At 36.1% G+C, this 20,548-nt stretch overlaps 1 protein-coding gene and 1 long non-coding RNA gene across 3 annotated transcripts; one reads left to right on the top strand and one right to left on the bottom strand.

Annotated features, from left to right (window-relative positions):
- Positions 1-1,772: 1,772 nt before the first annotated feature.
- Positions 1,773-14,111, top strand: TWF1 (twinfilin actin binding protein 1). Of its 2 annotated transcripts, XM_036454533.1 has the most exons (10): positions 1,782-1,922; positions 3,255-3,327; positions 3,855-3,932; positions 5,741-5,919; positions 7,140-7,235; positions 8,782-8,886; positions 10,533-10,658; positions 10,927-11,077; positions 11,208-11,329; positions 12,000-14,111. In XM_036454533.1, exons 1-10 carry the CDS (start codon positions 1,797-1,799, stop codon positions 12,168-12,170), a joined length of 1,227 nt encoding a protein of 408 aa, XP_036310426.1. In that variant the 5' UTR covers positions 1,782-1,796; the 3' UTR covers positions 12,171-14,111. The 2 variants fall into 2 exon arrangements, with proteins under 2 accessions (XP_036310427.1, XP_036310426.1); XM_036454534.2 differs by lacking the exon at positions 3,255-3,327 and having other exon boundaries at positions 1,773-1,922.
- Positions 6,950-8,621, bottom strand: LOC118728236. The gene is made up of 2 exons (XR_004990836.1): positions 8,524-8,621; positions 6,950-7,319 (listed from the first exon to the last, which is right to left on the bottom strand). It is a non-coding gene; the product is annotated as an uncharacterized LOC118728236 (long non-coding RNA).
- Positions 14,112-20,548: the final 6,437 nt, after the last annotated feature.

Here is a 20,548-nt window from a genome sequence, read left to right as displayed (position 1 = left end):
GAAGACTGAAAGGTCCCAGGTTCAATTCTGGTCAAGGGTTTCTCTCTCATCGATTTTTCTAACTCTCTATCCCTCTCTCTTCCTCTCTGCAAAAAATCAATAAAATATATTTTAAAAAAAAATAGTTAAAGTCACACTAGTATACTAGTACCGGCAGAAAATAAGCACTTTCCTGAGGATGCCAGTGAGATCCTACCCATCTTCACTGAACTTTCCCTCCCTGTCAGAGCTGAGAATAGTGTTCCTTTTTAATCATAAATATGGGAGGGTTATTTTTTCTTATCAGTACTTTTGAGCAATGCCAACTTCCTTAAGCAATTTTCCCTCGTTACCAGGACATGAATCTATTAACAATTTATAAATGAACTTTATAATTCTCTCTGCTCAACAATGCAATCAAAACTAGTAAATTGGGTAAGCTGCTGTGTCAGGAATAATATGGTTAAAATGAACTGCCTCCCCCTTACATACACATTTATTGTATTCAAACAAGTCATAAAACTCAGATTAAACTTTGCTTACTCTGGAATATGCAGATCTGTTTGAGAAACAGAATTTAGATAACAAGAAACAGAACACAGCAACTATGTTTGCTGTGATCCTTCTAAAGAAAAGCAAATGCCTGCCTGTAAGTTAACGATAATTTAAAAATATTGTATTTGAAGAGGGATTTAACTTGCCCTAATTGGCCCGAACAAAGATAAGCAGACTGCAATTTTGTATATTTATCAGGTCAAGGCCCAGAACTATAATCTAGGGGTGGCTGAAAAAAATAGTTAAAAAATAATTACCAAAACTACCCTTAAAAAGGGAAACAAGTGTTCATAAAATAAAATAAAAACGGGAAATAATTTTAAATATCTCCCGTTACCTTGCAAATTTATCAAGTAAATAGCCAAAGCCGGTTTGGCTCTGTGGAAAAATGTCGGTCTGCGGACTGAAAGGTCCCAGGTTCAATTCTGGTCAAGGGCAAGTACCTTGGTTGTGGGCACATCCCCAGTAGGGGGTGTGGGAGACAGCTGGTTGATGTTTCTCTCTCATCAACGTTTCTAGCTCTCTATCCCTCTCTCTTCCTCTAAGAAAAATCAATAAAATATATTTTTAAAAATTTATCAAGTAAGTATTGAATAATTGCTTAACTAAACAATAAGCGGGCAAATCTTAAGCAGAGTATTATAGTTTGCAACGAGAATTGACCCGCGTAGTTAAGTCAGCTAATATTCTCTTTCTCAGGGACTCTCTTTGGAATGAAAAGCAAAACTTGGACTCTCAATGAACCCAACTGAAAAATAAAAAAAGAAAATTAAATTAATTTAAAAGCGTGGGAAAATTTGATAGGAGACCACCTATACTATATTAATTCTCTCTCTTTTTTTTTTTTAAAGGGGCGGGCAGTGACCTTGCACATTAAATTGTATTGATTACAGGAGTAGATATTGTGCACGTCTTTTTAAAGCTGAGCATGAAGGTTCCGGGAAGCGGTCACTGCTGTTCCAGAGCATCCTCCTCTTGCAGAACCGGCGAACGCGGGGACGGAAGACAGGGTCGCTGGAAGCCCGGCCACCGGTCGGCTCGGGGGTGTTCCGCCAGGCGGAGAGGAGAAGCGGCGGCCACTGCAGAGGGCGATACCCGGGGCGGGGAGCCGCCGGTGGAGTCGGGGCCGTAGGGAGGCAGCCCCGCCGCCGGGCCAGTGGGGAAAGCCGGCGGGAGCGCGCGGGGTGCCGGGAAGTCGGGGCGCGCGAGGACGCCGGCGGCTCGGGGGGCGGGGCGGCGCGGCGGCCGCGGGGCGCAGGCTGATGACGCGCGGGGCCGGCCCCGGAGTCTCCACTTCCTGGAGTCGCCGGCCGGGGCCGCTAGCCGTCCTCAGCGCCGGAGCCGGGAGCCCGCGGCCGCCGCCATGTCCCACCAGACCGGCATCCAAGGTAACGGCGCCCGGCGCGGCCCGCGGGGCAGGGGCTCCCGGGAGGCTCCGGGCGAGCCGGGCAGGTGGCGGGCCGGGCTGGGCGACGTCCGGCCGGGAGCGCGCGGAGAGCCTGAGCCTGTCCGGCGCCGGGGCGAGCCGGGCCTGTGAGTCCCCCACCCCCGCGCTCCCGCATCCCGGGCGCTCCCGGCCTGCGTCCCTCCCAGCCCGGCCGGCCGCCGCCACGTAGCCGACCGGCCGGGACACTCGCCGGAGCCAAGGAGATCGGTGTCCGAGGCGGCGTGGGGGAAGGGGGCGTGCCTGCCAGCGCCCCCGACGGAACCCCAACTTTCCCCCTGTTCATCGGGCGGGCAAGACCCGGGAAGGTGCAGGCGACCGGGGCTCCTTTTCCTGCAGAGAGACGGATAATTTTTTTTGTTTTGTTTTGTTATAGTCCCAGGGAGATGGTTACCGGATTTTTGAGTATAAAAAAAGAAAAAATGCTTTGGAATGGTTGTCATCTCCATAAGAGTTTCCAAACTCTTCTTCCGTGTTTTCTTCCAAAACGGGAACATGAGCTAGTATGTTGTGAAACGCCGGGGATGGGGGTGTGTTGATCTTTTTCCCCAGTTACTCCCCCCGGAGACCTGGGCCGTCTGATGGACCCGGGTAGTTAAGTCAGTTAGAGGGACCCGAGCCGGCGCTGGATGTGCAATTACCGCTCAGCTCCCGTCCTGCTCGGAGAATGGGCAGCCCGGCCTCTCATCGCCATCAAATAATATATCCCCGGGGTTACTCGAGATCGCTTAATGAGATCTGTTAGAAACACAAGCTCTTCTTCCTGTTAGCAGACGAGGCATCTTTTCCCTGGGCGAACGTTATTGTCTTTGGGTTTTGTACTTAAGGGTCTTTTGACAGGACCCCGCACCTGCCCTGCGCGCACGGACATAAACAAAACAGTTTCGACTCTAAAAGCGTTGGTGGTTGTGTTTGTCCGCAGTGGTTTTCACATTTCAACGTGTAAATGATTAACCCTGACGCCTGTGCCGCCTTCTCGCAAGCACTGTCTTGACATAGTATGGTTTTTGCTGTCAAGCGTGCAACCCAAGAAGGAAATGGAAGCTTTAATGGGAACACAGGGGTTAGGTTTTTTTTTTTTAAGTATGTATTTGTGCAGGGAGCTTATTCCAGCATTTGGAGGAATGCTAGTTAGAAAAAAAAATGTAAACATAAGGAAAAGCTTGAGTGGGTTTTAGTGACTTTTTCTTTAATCGAGATAGGATATCTTATATTTAGTGTTATTTTTTACGAGAAGATGTAGAACATTGATAGAGGTGTTTTTGTTTATCATAAGTTTGGGATTGGAGTAGAAGAGAATGAAGGCAGGTTTTCAACTTTTTTTTTTTTTTTTCAAAGAAACGACAAAGGTATTTTTCAAAATTGTAATTTGTTCAGTATTAGGTTTGACTAACTATAATATATTCACTGCCTGTGTTATTTCTTTTTTTATTTTGTTTTTTAATTGATTTTAGAGAGAGGAAGGGAAAGGGAGAGAAAGAAACATTGATGTGAGAGAGAACATTGCTTGCCACCTGTAAGCACCGCAACCAGGACAAGCCGGCAGCCTGGGTGTGTGCCCTGACCCAGAACGGAACCCTGAGACACCTCCAGGTCTACGCTCCAGCCGACCGAGTCACATGGCCAGCACTCCCAGTGTTACTTCTGCTGTGGAATGATCTAGTTAAAACAAGTTAGAATTCACATACTTTGAAAATACGTTCATATTTCCTAGCTGTACGGTGTCCACTGTGTTTAAATTACTGATAAGAAGAGGATGCTACACGTACTCAGGATACATTGCTTTGTACTATAATTCATTTTTCTTCACTTAAATAGCATTAGAAAGTATTAATCCATAAGTATGAAAATAGGTTTATATTTATCTTTTCCACAGCAAGTGAAGATGTGAAAGATGTATTTGCCAGAGCAAGAAATGGAAAATACAGACTTCTGAAAATATCTATTGAAAATGGTTAGTTAAACATTTTTATATTTTGGTTGTCCTTGAATTACTGGGTGTTAGATTTTAAACTTCTAAGTCATTGTCCGTGAAGCAAGTTAAAAGCTTGCCTTTAGCTAACTTGGATCTTGTCCATTTTGGGCGTGTCCCATGGGCCTCTGCTTATCTTCTGAATTCTGAAGTTAACTTTCAGTGCAAGAGAAAAGATGTTTCAGAGAGGGATGGGACAGGGAGAGAGAGAAACATCAATGATGAGAGAGAATCAGTGATTGGCTGCCTCCCACACACCCCCTATTGGGGAGGGAGCCCGCCACCTGAGCCTGTGCCTTTGACCTGAATTGAACCTGGGACTCTTCTGTCCGCAGGCCAGAGACGAACAGGCCAGGGTGAGAAAGATGTTTTTTGTTGTGACCCCTTACTCTTTTACTTTTTGTCTCAGTTTCTGCATGTCAATCCATTTCTAATGTCAGAGCTTCTACCTCTGGAATGGAAATCAGTAATGGGATTATAAAAAAAAATAGTTATTTGTGAATAGTTATTTAGTGAAATTAGTTTTGAACTAGAGACAGAGGATTTCAAACTCTCCTGTTTTCTCCACTTGACTGCAGTCTGTGCTGAAGAAATGATTCCCCTTCTTTTGGGAAAAAGTTCTGAGAATGTAACAGACTTTACATTGATTCTTTCAAAATATATAATCGGAAAATTTGGGTGGAAAAATATTTTAATTCTGCTAGATTTGAATTTGAACAATTTATTTTATAACTACTTGATCACAAATGAACAGGTTAAAATATTCCATTTGCCTAATTTCATGTTTCCAACCCCAGCACATGCCCCCACTCCTCTAGTGTCTGTGTCCATTGGTCATCCTTATATATTGAGGTACATGGATACAAGTCCTTTGGTTGATCTCTTCCCCCCTTCCCTGCCTTCTTTCTGCGGTTTGACAGTCTGTCTGATGCTTTCATGTCTCTGGACTTATTTTGTTCTTTATGTTGTTCATTATATTCCGCAAATGAGTGAGATCATGTGATATTTGTCTTTCTCCCACTGCCTTATTTCACTTAGCATAATGCTCTCCAGGTCCATCTTTTAAATACCTTGAAATATTTTGCTTTAGAAAAATAACTTGTCCTCTCATAAATTGGAAGTAAATATATTTGCTCTCTATTTTCTACTTACATATTAAAAAGGCCAGAATAGTTTGAAAATATGCAGTTGTTTTACATATATTACCACACTGAAAAGGAATAAACTGTAAAGCAGCATATTTTAGAAATGCTGAGTTAAAATTTTAAATACCATCACTTCTTAACTGACTAAAGTGGTAAAGTTTGACTAATATCTCTAATACAGAAGGAAAATGACGCTGTTTCCTAAATCATTATTTTCTAGTTTTATTTTTGTCTTGAGAAAATCTTTTAAATGAGGAAATTACAAAGAATAAATATCAGAAATTATCGTTTGAGTGGTAGTACACTTATTTAAATATATTTTAAAATACTAAACATTTTAGGAAATATAACCACCCATTCTTCAACCATCTAGAACAACTATTTATGGTCATTTTTATCTTTTCCCTTTTTGTGTTTTTTATTAAACAACATTATTTTAACCATGTGAGTCATAACATTTTTGTATCGTTTTTTAATACTATTTTATATCATAATTATTTTTTGTGTAGCACCCATTTTACTTTCAACTTTTTGATGTGAATAATAGTAATCAGGAAATAACTAAATTTATTCTTATATTCTTTGTTACTCTATCATTTGGTTTTTCAAACCATTTATGTATTTTTAAAAAATTATTCTTCATAGAGAAACTTGTGATTGGATCGTGTAGTCAGCCTTCAGATTCCTGGGACAAGGATTATGATTCCTTTGTTTTACCCCTGCTGGAGGACAAGCAGCCGTGCTATATACTGTTCAGGTTAGATTCTCAGAATGCCCAGGGATATGAGTGGATATTCATTGCATGGTCTCCAGATCATTCTCATGTAAGTAACTTGTTTGTAACTTGTTAACATCAAACGCTAGAATTCTTTTTCTAAAATATTTCTAGGCTAAAAGAAAGTTAAGAAGCAACAATCATTTTCCATAGAAGAGCATGACCATGGAGAAAATCCTTGGATTGGTAATGTGGAATTAGGAGTAATGTGCTTAGATTCAGATGTCTTACCCTTGAAATCAATAGAATTATTATTGATTTGAACTTTAAAATCTGTAGAAATTATAAATTACTGTGGACCTCTAAAGAATAAAGCTAACTACTTTGGTCTGAGAGTAATAATTGTAATAATTCTGAGAATTAATTGAACATTACATTAAATATTCTTAACAGCTGCCATTCAAGTGATACAGGGTTTTTTTGTTTGTTTGTTTTGTTTTTTGGTAAAGTTAAAATTGACTAGATTGACTAATAAAACAAAAGACAAAAGTAATATATGGATACTACTAGTGCTAATGTTTTAAACACTAATTCTCTTGTTTAAAACAGTAATTCTCTTGTTTCTTGTAGAAAAACTACAATTTTTAAAGTTATCTAGATATCATTCTCAAAAGTTATCCTCCTCTTTAATTTCATATATCCTATCTGAAAGAAATATTGGATTTGACCATACAGGATTATGAATTGATTTCTGTTGGTGGGCAATTTCTATTGGTTTTCTGTAGATGTTATTAGAGTCTTTAATTATAGTATATATTGTAGTTCTTTTCATTTATGTTTCCCTCCTATGGGTATACCATAGGTATATCCCATATGTCCCCTATATACCCCACAAATACCATTGATATGTCATAAACATTTTATCTTAATTAGTAATATCTAATCTAGATTTGCTTTTAGTAATATGTCTGTAGCAAGGTTACTTCATTTCAATTTTTTCTTCCTCATATTTTAAAATAGTGTCTTAAGTAGGGTTTTTTTTTCTTGAACTCATTTCATACTTTAAAAAATTACTAATTCATAAAAATTTAGATTATTTTCTACTTTTTGAAAAGTAAAATCTACCTTAATAGCCCGGATAGTTTAGACACTGGTGTTATAATGTTTATTTGTAGATACATACTTTAATAAATTACAGTCAGTGGATTTCAGCTTTATTACAGTTCATTTTTAATGTGCTTGAAGATTTTAATATATTTAGAAAGTGCTTTCTTTTGTAATAGTAGTTTTTATCTATAAACTTGTAAGCAAACTTTTACATTTTAATAGGTTCGTCAAAAAATGTTGTATGCAGCAACAAGAGCAACTCTGAAAAAGGAGTTCGGAGGTGGCCACATTAAAGATGAAGTGTTTGGAACAGTAAAGGTACAAAACTTATACCTTTATAATTGTACCTGATGGAAGAACTCCTAAGTAATGGGTAATTGATATGAATTCAGATTGATGAATCTGTAAACAAGAATTAAGAGAGAAAATATTGCTATATTTCATATGATAGCTAAGTTAACTGAAACATTACACTTATCCTTTAAAAAATATTTTGGAATCTACTTTGTTAGACTTCAAAAACTAGAATATACCTCAGAGATGCTCTCATTCAACCCCTCATTTAGTTCAACCATTTCATTTTAATGATAGTGAAATAGGCTCAGAAAAATTAGAGACTACTTGATAAAATATTTTTTAGATATTATGGACATTTATACCCAAGTTGTGGAAGCAGTAACTGTTTTATTTAAATCAGAACATTGAGGCAGGTAAATTGGTTTGATAGTTAATTGGAACAATTAGTTGATTGATTAATGTACCGTATTTTTCGGACCATAAGACGCACCGGACCATAAGACGCACTAGTTTTTAGAGAAGGGAAATGAAGAAAAAAAGATTCTGAAACAAATAGTGTCCTAAAATATTTTATGTGCATTAAAACCCAACATCACAGTCATAAACACATGTAATCAACCCTGTAAAGTAAACAGCAGCATTTAGAACCATTTTAGAGCCGGGCAAGTAAAAAACCTTTTTTTTTAAAGTATATGTGTAGGCTATATTTGGACCATAAGACGCAGGGACTTTTTCCCCCCACTTCTGGGGGGAAAAAAGTGCGTCTTATGGTCCGAAAAATACGGTATTTTAATTAGTTAAATTATGATTAGGAATTTACTTTGTTTTAAAAGGAAATTGAAATATATTTTTTGAACAGGTTTTTTGGGTTTTTTTTGTCTCAAGTTTTACATATGTCTCCTTTTCCCCCTACTGACTCCTACACACACATACCCCACCCCCAGCCATTCCCAGCCGGGCAAGCCTCACCACCGCGGTGTGAACACGGTTTTGTTGTCTAGACCTTTGTCTAGACCTCTCTCCTGTTTCAGAAAGTATTATAATCTGGGATATAGAAAACAAGATTAAAAGTGATTGCTTATTCGTCATTAATTGTAAAATAGCTTCATTTTTAAATTCTATCCTCGGTCTTCCAAACCACAAAATTCTGATAAAGAGTAGACTTCTGGATTATTTTTTTCTTTGAAATAAAGAACTTTTATTATTCTCCATGAATGATTACAGAGGAACTATGTCATCATGATAAGAATTCATAACCTGGATATGTTGATTGTTAAATAATTACAGGGCAGGCTTCCTTTAGACTTACAGCATGACTGGTTCATCCTGTGGCTGGCCCTCACCATCAGCACACTCATAAAAAGACTTGGTAACTGTAAGACTTTAGGACATGAAGAGTAGATTGTCTGAAACCTATAGAATTTGAGGATTTAAAAAATAAGGAAAAATAGTAGAATTTTTGATAGTTTTATTTTCAATGAAAAATTTTTCTTTTCTGTTAAATTGACAATTTGCACTGAGGTTTGACTTAAGGATAACTAATAATAGTGCATTTCTTTGCTTATAGGAAGATGTGTCATTACATGGATATAAAAAGTACTTGCTGTCACAATCTTCTCCTGCCCCATTGACTGCAGCTGAGGAAGAATTACGACAAATTAAAATTAATGAGGTAAATTGCCATTTTGAAACTGTTGCAAGCTTTTAAGTGTTTGGAAATATATTATTAATTAATAATAGACTAATAGACATAGAGATAACTAGACAATAAATAGATTAGGTGGCTTACATTATTCTCCTTAGTTTAGAGACAAGACTGCTCAATGTGTTTTCAGGAAAAAGGTTAAAAGTGAATATTAAACTTCATGCCAATTTCATGAGTAGCTTTCTTTTGTCTTTATATTGTATGTGACAGAAGAGTAAATCTTCCTGTTGTAAGCACAATTGTTTTTAACTTTGTACTTTAGATACTACAATATGGAAAAAGTATATGTTACCCATTTAGTGCAAGGAATATTACATATATTGAGTTTCCCTAAAGCAGGTTTTTTTTATGTTATGTCAGAGAATAGTGATGACTAAAGAGAATAAAATATAAATGCTATAGGATGTTAAGGAGTTCTAGAAGCTCTATAAACTAACTTCTGTGAATGCTACTTGGATGGTGTTTATATATATATACTTATTTAGCATATTTGAGTTAATAAATTCCATATTATAGTTTATCATTTTTAATGTGTTTACTGCATCCATTCTAATTACAAGTTAGAAAAAGCTATGGTATTTCTACTGGAATTTATAGAAAAGAACAAGTAAAAAAAAAAACAAAAAAAACCAAATAGCAGAAGCTACTATTCATTAGTCTGATTAACAGACTAATAGGAGTAAGTCTGGAAAGGATTGAATATTCTTTAAAATAACCTGATAGCAAGGATCTATTTTTATATTAACTCAAGTAATTTGAGTAGGTACTTTATGTGATTTTTTTTTTTTACAAGTTTGATAGTTTGTTTTATTCCTTGCAATCAGAACCCAGAGGATCATATTGGGGTATGCATTTGCACATGTTCTATAATGTTTTCATTACCCAATATCATTTATGCTGTAGAATCTCCATTCATTTTTTTTGAAGTAGAACTTCTATTTGATTTTTTGTTGCAACACTGCAAATGAGACCCTATATAAGCTATCATTTATTGAGTATAAAAGTCTTAAACATGCATTGAAAGCTTTCTTGAAGTACTCTTCTTCCAATACATGTACGCCCATGTTCTTAGTAATGAAAGCTCTGAGTCTGGAACTTCTGCAGTAGTATACTTTGTTGAGCTGTGTGTGTGTGTCTTTGTATACTGTGTGTACTCCTTTGAATTTAGTGCATGGTATTTGTGTTACATTTTATGTCTAGCAGAACAAAATAAAGCTCTATACATATTTTATATATATGTTACTATCCATAAATCTTATCAAGTAAAATTTGATAATTAAACATGTAATATGAAGACACTTCAGAGAGCTGATGTCGCTCACTGCAGTTGTGCCAAACGTAAATTAAAACCCCATTAACACTTACATTCACTCCCCACATTTTCATAGAGATGTGTCATGCACTGTGCATGCTGACAAAGTGCTAGCAGGACATTAACAAATGTGAAAGATCACTTGCTTTTTCAGTTTGTAGTGTTTTAAGTGTTCATTTTAATTACATTGAAATGGGCAAGGGTGGAATGACACTTTATAGAAGTTGGGATTTGTTATATCTGCCATATGACACGGCTAAATGCTGAAAATTTATCCGTACATTAAATCTGTCATACTTAGGTACAAACTGACGTGAGTGTGGACACTAAGCATCAAACACTGCAAGGAGTGGCATTTCCTATTTCTCGAGAAGCTTTTCAAGCTTTGGAAAAATTGAGTAACAGACAGCTCAACTATGTGCAATTGGTAAGACCTATAATGATTATTATGAAATGACTACTCTTTTTTGATAGCTTATGGCTTAGAGAAGGTATGTTTTTAATAGATTTTCAAACTGTTTTATTTGCTGCCTGATTATTCTTACCCATATTTTTCAACTTTAAAAGCAGTATATAATACGTTCATGTGAAAAAGTCAAACGTGTATGTTTCCCCTTGTCTCCTGGTATTTTAATTATCACTTTTAAATATCTTTGTATCTGTTTTAATGAGTATACTTTGTTTCTTATTGACAGGAAATAGACATAAAAAATGAAATTATAATTTTGGCCAACACAACAAATACAGAACTAAAAGATTTGCCAAAGAGGATTCCCAAGGATTCAGCCCGCTACCATTTCTTTCTGTATAAACATTCCCATGAAGGAGACTACTTGGAGTCCATAGGTATGTGACACATTGTTTTTAACATGTTGCTTATTTCTTGCCCAGAAGGCTTGTTTATAGTTTTATGAGGTTTAGTATTTGCTTTAATTGCTATGCTGCTAATTGTATTTATTGTTACTTTTTAACACAGTTTTTATTTATTCAATGCCTGGATACACATGCAGTATAAGAGAACGGATGCTGTATTCTAGCTGCAAGAGTCCTCTGCTAGAAATTGTAGAAAGACAACTACAGATGGATGTCATTAGAAAGGTATTTGCCTACCTGCTTATGTAATTTATTTTATCTAATTTATCTTATCAATAGTTATCCAATGCCTGCCTATTTATTTAAAGGTTTTTAAGTTTCTGCCAAAACCAGTTTGGCTCAGTGGATAGAGCGTAGGCCTGTGGACTGAAGGGTCCCGGGTTCGATTCTGGTCAAGGGCATGTACCTTAGTTGCTGGCGTTTACCCAGTAGGGGGTATGCAGGAGGCAGCTGATTGTTGTTTCTCTCTCATTGATATTTCTTATTTCTACCCCTCTCCCTTCCTCTCTGTAAAAAATCAATAAAATATATTTAAAAAAAGAAATAATAACAAATAACCTTTAAAAAAATAAAATAAATAAAAGTTTTTCAGTTTTTGCTAGATTTGTATTGCCTTTCCACGTAGTTTGTGATGTGTGATTTATAAATAAAAGCTTTTTCTTGTTCTCATCATAAATCATTAGGATCTCCTCCACTCCTATCATGATCTGTCTCCCTATAGATCTATAATATGTAGCCACAAACTGTATGTGGCTACTTAAATTTTAATATAAATTAAAATTAAATTTAAAATTTAGTTTCTGAATAACACTGGCCACATTTCAAGTGCTCATTAAGGTTTTGCATGGTGTACTTTTCATTTTGCATTACTCTTTACTCATTTCTTCTTTTATAGATTGAGATAGACAATGGGGATGAGCTAACTGCGGACTTCCTTTATGAAGAAGTACACCCCAAGCAGCATGCACATAAGCAAAGTTTTGCAAAACCTAAAGGTCCTGCAGGAAAAAGGGGAATTCGAAGACTAATCAGGGGTCCAGCTGAAACTGAAGCCACTACTGATTAATATCATTATATTAAGTGTTACAATACTAGTTTTTTAAAAGTCCAACTTTTAGTACAGGAGAACTAAAATCATTCCATGTTGATATGTAGTAGAGAAAAAAATTGAACTTTTTGAAAAATAGCACTTTTCACTTCTGTGTGTTTTTAAAATTAATGTTATAGAAGTCTCATGATTTCTATTTTTGAGTTGAAGCTAGAAAAGGGTTCAATATAGTGATGTTTAATTTTGTCACAGTTTTCAGAGTGATGATTCCACACTTTCACAGAATTCTTCAAGTTTTATACAGTTGGGCCAATTCCAGAAAGTCTAATGTCTGAAAGTAAGATGTACTTCTTATTACTATGTAGTGATACATAAACTTTTTTCTTTAAGGGAGAAAGGCCTTAAAATATTCATACTACTTAAGGATTATGTAATACCTTAATCAATAAAGAAAAAAAAGGTTAGGTTATTTTCTAAACTGAAAATTAGTGTGCCTAAGAAGAGGTGGAAACTTGCTTACTTTGAGGAGCAGGCTAACTCTCAGAGTGGGATCATGTTTGCAACTTTTAGAAACAGTACTTTCTTGCAGCAGTTATTTCACTTTTTGTTTTTTTAAATGGCATTAAAATTTCAGAAGATCAGCTCACTCTGAAACCTTAAGGGTACAAGAAATTTTCTGTACTGCAGGATTTCTCATGTAATTGAAAGACATATTTATACAGCTTTAATAAATTCTCTTTCTAATGCTTTAAAATATTTCTATTTCAAAAGTAAGTCATTTCATTGTAAGTAGTGAGAGGTCAAATATTTACGTTCAATTGAATGTAATATATTATTAATATAATTCCAAAGCAAATATTTAAAGTAATATTGAAAACATCAAGATTGATTTCTCTACAAAACCATATATTATAAGCAAATTGTATTCTCTATCACTTTGGAACAAATATTCAGATTTAAAGTCCCAGTAGTTGGCCTAACACAGATGAACCCTAAAGAATCTTGTTTCAATTTACATCTTATTTCAAGACACATTTAACTGTTTTTCCAAAGCTTTGCATTTTTATCTACAACCTACAGAGATTTTGAGCCTCATTTTTTCTTTGATACTTGAAATAGAGGAAGCTAGAACACTTCATCATGTTTAATCTATTAAACCTGCTGCGAGAGCCATAACTTGGAGGTTTTTCTAAATGAACTGTGGGGATCCAGAATTTAGAATTTTTTAATCTAAACTTTATGCTGCATAAAACAGTATCAGAAATGCATATTTCATAGTATAAAATACAAAACACTCACTTTTACACATTATTACCTAAGGTAATATATGCACCTTTTAGAAATTCGTTGTGTGTTCAAGTAAAGCATATTAGAATAATTATAGGTTGACAGATTTTTCCCCCCCTAGAATTAAATAAGAGTATTTGTGTGGGTTTTTGTTTGTTTACAATTAATCAGACTATTATGTTTATGCAAAATAACAGTAATGTTGCACTTGTTTACTAAAGATATATTTTAAGTTGTTTCATGGGTGCACACGTAGACACAACATACATACAAAATCCTGCATTGAGAATCCTGAAGCTGTTGTTTTTAGTCAGGAAGATTGTTAACCTGTCATAAAATAATTTAGCAGTGAACGTGTTTTTCTCTACTATCCATGTGCAATTATACTCTAAATTCCACTACACTACATGAAAGTAAATGGACATTCCAGAATATAGATGTGATTATAGAATCTTAAAACTAATTATTAAACTAATGATTGTTGAAAAATCAGTGATGCATTTGTTATAGAGTGTAACTCATCGTTTACAGTATATTTTAGGTGGTGTCATCATAACAATAGAAGGTGAATAATGTATTCCCAATAAATTTATATAGCATTGAAGAATTATGTCTTCTGTGGACATTTTATAAGTGCATTTTATATTGCAATAAAATTTTTTTCTCTTTAAATTGTGTTGATTTTTTTTTTAGTCTAATCTTTTTTTAAATGTTTGGGCAATTCTACATAATGCAGTGTCTGGTGATAGGTTTGAAATCCCATTCATTTATTCATTTGTTAATTAACCTGTCTAAACCAAAAAGGACTTTAAGTAGTTTGAAATCTAGACAAGTTGATTCAAGAGTGCTTCATTTAGATGAGAAATTACCACTGCTGCAGCAATTGTGGAAATGCCATGAGTTATACAATTCCCATTGTGATAGAAACACCCAGTACAATAGGGGAGCAACATACAATACTTGCAGGTGTCTTCAAACTAAGGCCCGCGGGCCACATGCGGCCCGCAGAGGAGTCTGATCCGGCCCGCCAGGTTTTTTGGGCAGTGAGCGCAGCCGAGGTGTTACAGTAGGAATTAGTAGTTCATATAGTCCGGCCCTCCAACTCTCTGAGGGGCCGTGATCTGGCCCCCACTTTAAAAAGTTTGAGGACCCCTGTGTAAGGGACTAGCCTATTCAAATATTGAATACACTCTGTAATTCAGTATCAAATTCATTCTTATTAGGGCTTCTTACAAAAAGAATGTATTTGGTAGCAGTTTTACAAAAGATGGAGAATTGTCCTTAAAAGGACTGATATACTAAAACGTTCATAAAAGTTAAGGGATTTCCACATGGAACTAACATTGTAATTGATTGTATCCTCACCTTTTTTTGCAAATACTGTACAGCCATCCTATATAATAAAACTCAATATGCAAATCTACCAAACTACAGAATAACCTGTTGCTATGACCCCACTGACCACCAGGGGGTAGACGCTCAATGCAGGAGTTGCCCCCTGGTGGTCAGTGTGCTCCCAGAGGGATCGGGTATAAGCTGGCAGTCAGACATCCCCTGAAGAGTCCCGGACTGAGGGCACAGGCTGGGCTGAGGGGACCCCCTCTCATAGTGAATGAATGTCATGCACCAGTCTTCTAGTACATTATAAAAAGTACTGACTTATAGGTTCTAGGGCTTCACATCCAGAGATTTTGAGACAGTAGGTAGACCCAGGAATCAGTTCCACAAATAATTCATGTGTAGACACAACTGGGTATAGTTTGCATTGAATGATGTAAATTGGAATAAAATATTTTCCCCTCATCCAGTCAACAAACTTCATGAGTATTATATACTGAGTGGCCAGATTATTATGATCTCTGAACACATAATCTGGCTACTCTGCATATCCTATATAATTAAAGGCTAATGTGCAAATTCTCCCCTTGACCAGGAGTCCAACCAGCAGGCAGGCAGAACAATGGCCCAGGTGCCCTCCCCATGGCCAGGTTGGCCAGACCCTATCCATGCATGAATTCATGTACCAGGCCTGTATACACACACACACACACTGAGTTGCCAGATTATGCATTCGGAGATTATAATTATCTAGCCACTCAGTGTATACTGGTATGTAGTGGTAATGATTTCTGGTGACATTTAGAATAAAATCTAACTTTTGCCCATTAGCCTCTGTATGTCTTAGCCCATGACACCCTCCTCCCTTGGTCTGCTCTTCCCTTTAGTTCTTTAGATATAATTCCCTTTAGCTCTTTGAACATGTTTAAAATAGCCAATTTAAATTCTTAGTCTAGTAAGTATAACATGTAGGCTTCCTCGGATACTATTTCTGTTGATTTTTTTCCCTGGGTATGTATTGGTCATACTTGGTTGTTTCTTTGTATGCCATTTTTGTTGAAAAGTGAGCATTTGAAAAATATAATGTGACGATTCTGGAAATCAGACTCTGTCCCCTCCCCAATGTTTGCTGTGGTTGCTAATTGTTTTACTTGCTGTTTTTTGTTTGTTTGTTTTTTTGGTGACTTAAGTAACCTAATTCTGTAACCTAATTCATTTGTTAATTAATGTTGTGTGGCCACTGAAATCTCTACTCAGATTCATCATCAGCTAATGAATTTGGACAAACTTCCTTAAACATCTGTAACCAATAAATCTCCCAGTATTTGCAAGGAGCTCTGTATACATGTCAAGACACCTCCCACTGCAGTTTTGACTCTGCCTTAGTCTTTACTTCTTGCTTGTATGGAGCCTGAAGGTCAACCAGGGGTAAAGCTTAGAGCCTTCTCAGGTCCTTTTTATGTTGAGCATGTGCTTGGCCTTCCATACACACATGGCTTTGTAGGTTCCATATGTTGAATATGTTGGGGATTTTCAAAGCTGTAATGGATATCTTGCTCCTCAGCTTTTTCTTTTAAGCTTTTTGGGTAGCCTATTGTTTGTCCCAACTGTTATTTATCACCTCAGACAGCTGTGATTACAATATTTGCCAGTAAATGTTTTTGACAAATGACTCCAGAGAGAAGCTTTTAGTGCTAGGTGAGATTTAGGTCAAATAAAGAGAAGCCCTTGAATGGAGTCTTCCAGGGAACTGCCAGAAAGATCAAATAATTACATTTCTTTCAGAATAAGGCTTTGAAAAAGCTCTAGCTGTTTTCTCTCTGGTACCAAGAATGTGGGCTGTTATTTTTCAAGGCTACCATTGAACAAGGAATGAGAGACTAGGGTAAGTTAATACGCCACAAAGCTTCCTCTTACTGAGATTCAGCTGGTTTCCTTGTTTGCCGCAAACCTTTGGTTCGTTTCCAGTTCTGAAAAAGTCAACTTCGACCATTTTTTGCCAGCTTTTTAATTGTTTTTATGGAAAGGTGAGTTTTCAGAGCTCCTTTGACATTTGCGAGGTCTAACTATTTAAAGGCAGATATTATTGATCTTTCTTGGTCAAAAAAGGAATGTTGTATGGCAAGGCTTCCTAATATGTTTAACAGAGTAAATTATTACATGTTCCCTTATGCATTGATTTAAGAATATTTCACCAAAGAATGCCACTAATGGAAGTGATATTGAGTTTTGTGTGATTTTTTAAACATACTGGTCAGCATTTCAAATTTTTAAAAATTTTTTTTAGCATTTAAAAATTTTTAAGGACACTTGCTAACTTAAAATAGTCAAACTCTGTTATTATAAAGATGGATGCTACTCATATATATATATATATATATATATATATATATATATATATCAATATTATTGATTTTTTACAGAGAAGAAGGGAGAGGGATAGGAGGCTAGAAACATTGATGAGAGAGAAACATCGATCAGCTGCCTCCTGCACACCCCCTACCAGGGATGTGCCCACAACCAATGTACATGCCCTGGACCAGAATCGAACCTGGGACCTTTCAGTCCGCAGACCTACGCTTTATCCACTGAGCCAAACCGGTTTGGGCTGGCTGCTACTCTTCTTCTAAAATATATGATGGGGATATGCATCTCCTTATAATAAAAGTTGTTTTATTTTTGAGACATTTTATAAGTGAGGTGCTAAGGATGTAGACCCTGTTTAAATTTTTAATTCCCCACCCCAAGTTTTATTGAGATATAATTGACATAAAAGATTGTGTAAGTTTAAATGGTAGAACAGTTTAAAGTGTACAATGTGTTGATTTGATACATTTATGTATTGTAAAATGATTACCACCATAGCATTAGTTAATTTTTAATTCTTAGAAAAGGTGGAGCTACCACTTAGCTCTTACTAGTAGAAATACTAGGCTATACAGGAGACAGAATCCTAGTCTAGGGCTTAGATTTCAGCATGGCAGCCTGAAATGATCAGTCTCTAAAGATTTAATTCATGCTAAACTTTCAAAAGCTTTAGGTATAAACCAGAGTGTGATTTTATTAATCATAAAAAGACATTCTGCAATAGAAACTGGTATGTAGTTGTAATATGTAGATTGTCACTGTGCTTTACCTTCTAAAAGGCAAATTCAGGCAAGAAACAAAAGGTCAAAATATAAAAGCTGCTACAGAAGCATGGAGTTAGTGCAAGGAAAACAGGTTGGGTGACCTTCACAAAAATCGTCAACAAACTTCCCTGATATATGAATAGCCAGTAGAGGAAAATATCTGACATCATCTGGAACACAATATTCCTTTCCGCAGAACAGTAGGAGAAACATTATGATGTTTCAAGTCTTATTCTTGGCTCACTGCTGACCTAAAGGACTCTGATAATACCATAACACACAAATAGAACTTGATTCAGTTTAAGTTTTTATTTCTTTTCCTTAAAGCTAAAGTACAGTCTAGTCATTCCTGATACTATATACTGATAGTCTTTTTTAAAAATTTTTAAAAATTTGAAATTTGGGTGTTGTTAAAGCTTCCTAGCTGAGCGAATCCCTCTATTACTATACCAAACAAACAAACAAACAAACAAACAAACAAATAAAATAATAATGTAACTATGTGAAGTGTTGGATTTATTAAATAGCTTGACTATAGTAATCATTTCACAATTTGTACCTATATTAAGCCATCAAGTTAAATACCTTAAGTATATATACTTTATTGACTTCAGAGAGGAAGAGAGAGATAGAAATATCAATGATGAGAGAGAATCATCAATTGGCTGCCTCCTGCATGTTCCCCTCCCCACCGGGATTCAGCTCGCAATCTGGGCATGTGCCCTGACTGGGAATTGAACTGTGACCTTCTAGTTTGTAGGTTGATGCTCAACCACTGAGCTATGGTAGCCAGGCTATATACAATTTTCATTTGTCAAGAATACCACAATAAAGCTGGAAAAATAAAATATATGCTGATTTTGAAAGTGAATAATAGGATTAATAAAGGCTGAGACCTATGTTCATTTTATATGTTTCAGAACCAAAAAGTGGACAGAGCCAGAAATGCTTTAGAATGTCTTAAATTTCTCTTACTTATATATTATAATAGAAAAATAAAGCAAAACATTGACTAATTGTTCTTATTACCTGCTTGCTCCTCATATTAAGTTGAGGGAAAACAGAATTAAAAAATTTGAGTTGGCTAACTAGCAAACCAATGGGTCAGAAACATGGAAATAAAAACAGTTGTTCTTTCTGGAAATGGGGTATGTGGGTGGTTCTCAACCACTTTGTCCATTGCTTATTGGTTTGCACAATCCGTTGTTAGGAAACATTAAAAGTTCACAACAAAACTTGCAAAACCTGTCAAAAGTTTTTAAAAAAATCTGTTTAAAATTTTCTGCATCTATTCAAAATGAGGGGGAAGCATATTCCAAATGAAGTTAAGAAAAAGCTTTAACTAGATGTCACCCCACATTTTTCATTTCTGCCTGAGGGAAACAGTACAAATAGCCTGGACATTATTCTCAGAACTTTAGTGAAAGTCATGTTCATGTGTGAGCTGAGGACAACCCCCCTGCTGCTCAGTTCCTTAGCTGAGTGAATCACACAAGTTCAGTGGTCCATGATGCATCAGATGCCATCAGGCAAAAAGATGAAACAGTGTGGTGAGTCTTAGATTTACTGTATTATTGCGGCCCAAAGAGCTAAGGTACAGTTTTATTGGGGGGGAAGCTATATCTAATTTTGGTAAATCTGATATCAATTTCTTTTGATGGAATGAAAATATCGACCAAATTATAAAAATTTCAAAATAAAAAATATAGTTTACTCATTTAAAAAATTTGAGTACCATATAGTTTGGTAATGGTTTACAATCAGAGATATAAGTATGTAATTTTGCATAAATGTTTTTTTTATTTTAAGAAATAGTTAATTATATTTTAAAATAACATAATTATGTTCAGTATCATATCATGCCTCAAATTATGTGGGTTTCCATTGAGATTGACTTAACTAAGTCATTTTACTTATTTTTCTTTCCCCTTTTCAATTAGCAAGTGTTTCTTTCCGCTTAAATACTGAGTGTACAAAGGTGATTAGAAAGAGGTGTTGATTCCCAGGAGAGCATTTAGGAAAGTCTAAATGATGCAATATAGAACATGAGCATTTTCTACTGCAGCTCACTGTACGTACTTGTTCTGAGTGTGTTAATGAAAGAAGCAAAGATAGGTTTGGCTCAGTGGATAGAGCGTCGGTCTGCGGACTGAAAGGTGTCAGGTTCGATTCCGGTCAAGGGCAAGTACCTTGGTTGCGGGCACATCCCCAATAGGGGGTGTGCAAGAGGCAGCTGATCGATGATTCTCTCTCATGGATGTTTCTAGCTTTCTATCCCTCTCCCTTTCTCTCTGTAAAAAATCAATAAAATATATTTTAAAAAAAGAGAAAGAACTAAAGATAGAAAGCGTAATGAGCGAGTGAATAATTGTAGCCACTTGTCATTTCTTCTGTACATATTAACTTTTCTATCAGCCAGTTTTCATGATTAAGTAAATTACTTCCTTCTGCTCACCAAATCTGAAAAATTAATTTTCAAATATATAAACCAATTGAAAAACTTAAACTTAGGAGAAATTATTATTTTTATTTATTTATTTTATTGATTTTTTTACAGAGAGGAAGGGAGAGGGATACAGAGTTAGAAACATCGATGAGAGAGATCGTCAATCAGCTGCCTCTTGCACACCCCCTATTGGG

Source organism: Pipistrellus kuhlii, unplaced genomic scaffold, assembly GCF_014108245.1.
Source record: "Pipistrellus kuhlii isolate mPipKuh1 unplaced genomic scaffold, mPipKuh1.p scaffold_m20_p_3, whole genome shotgun sequence".
NCBI lineage: Eukaryota > Metazoa > Chordata > Mammalia > Chiroptera > Vespertilionidae > Pipistrellus > Pipistrellus kuhlii.
Note: the sequence above shows the minus strand (reverse complement) of the source record. Positions and strands in the feature narration are given on the sequence as shown.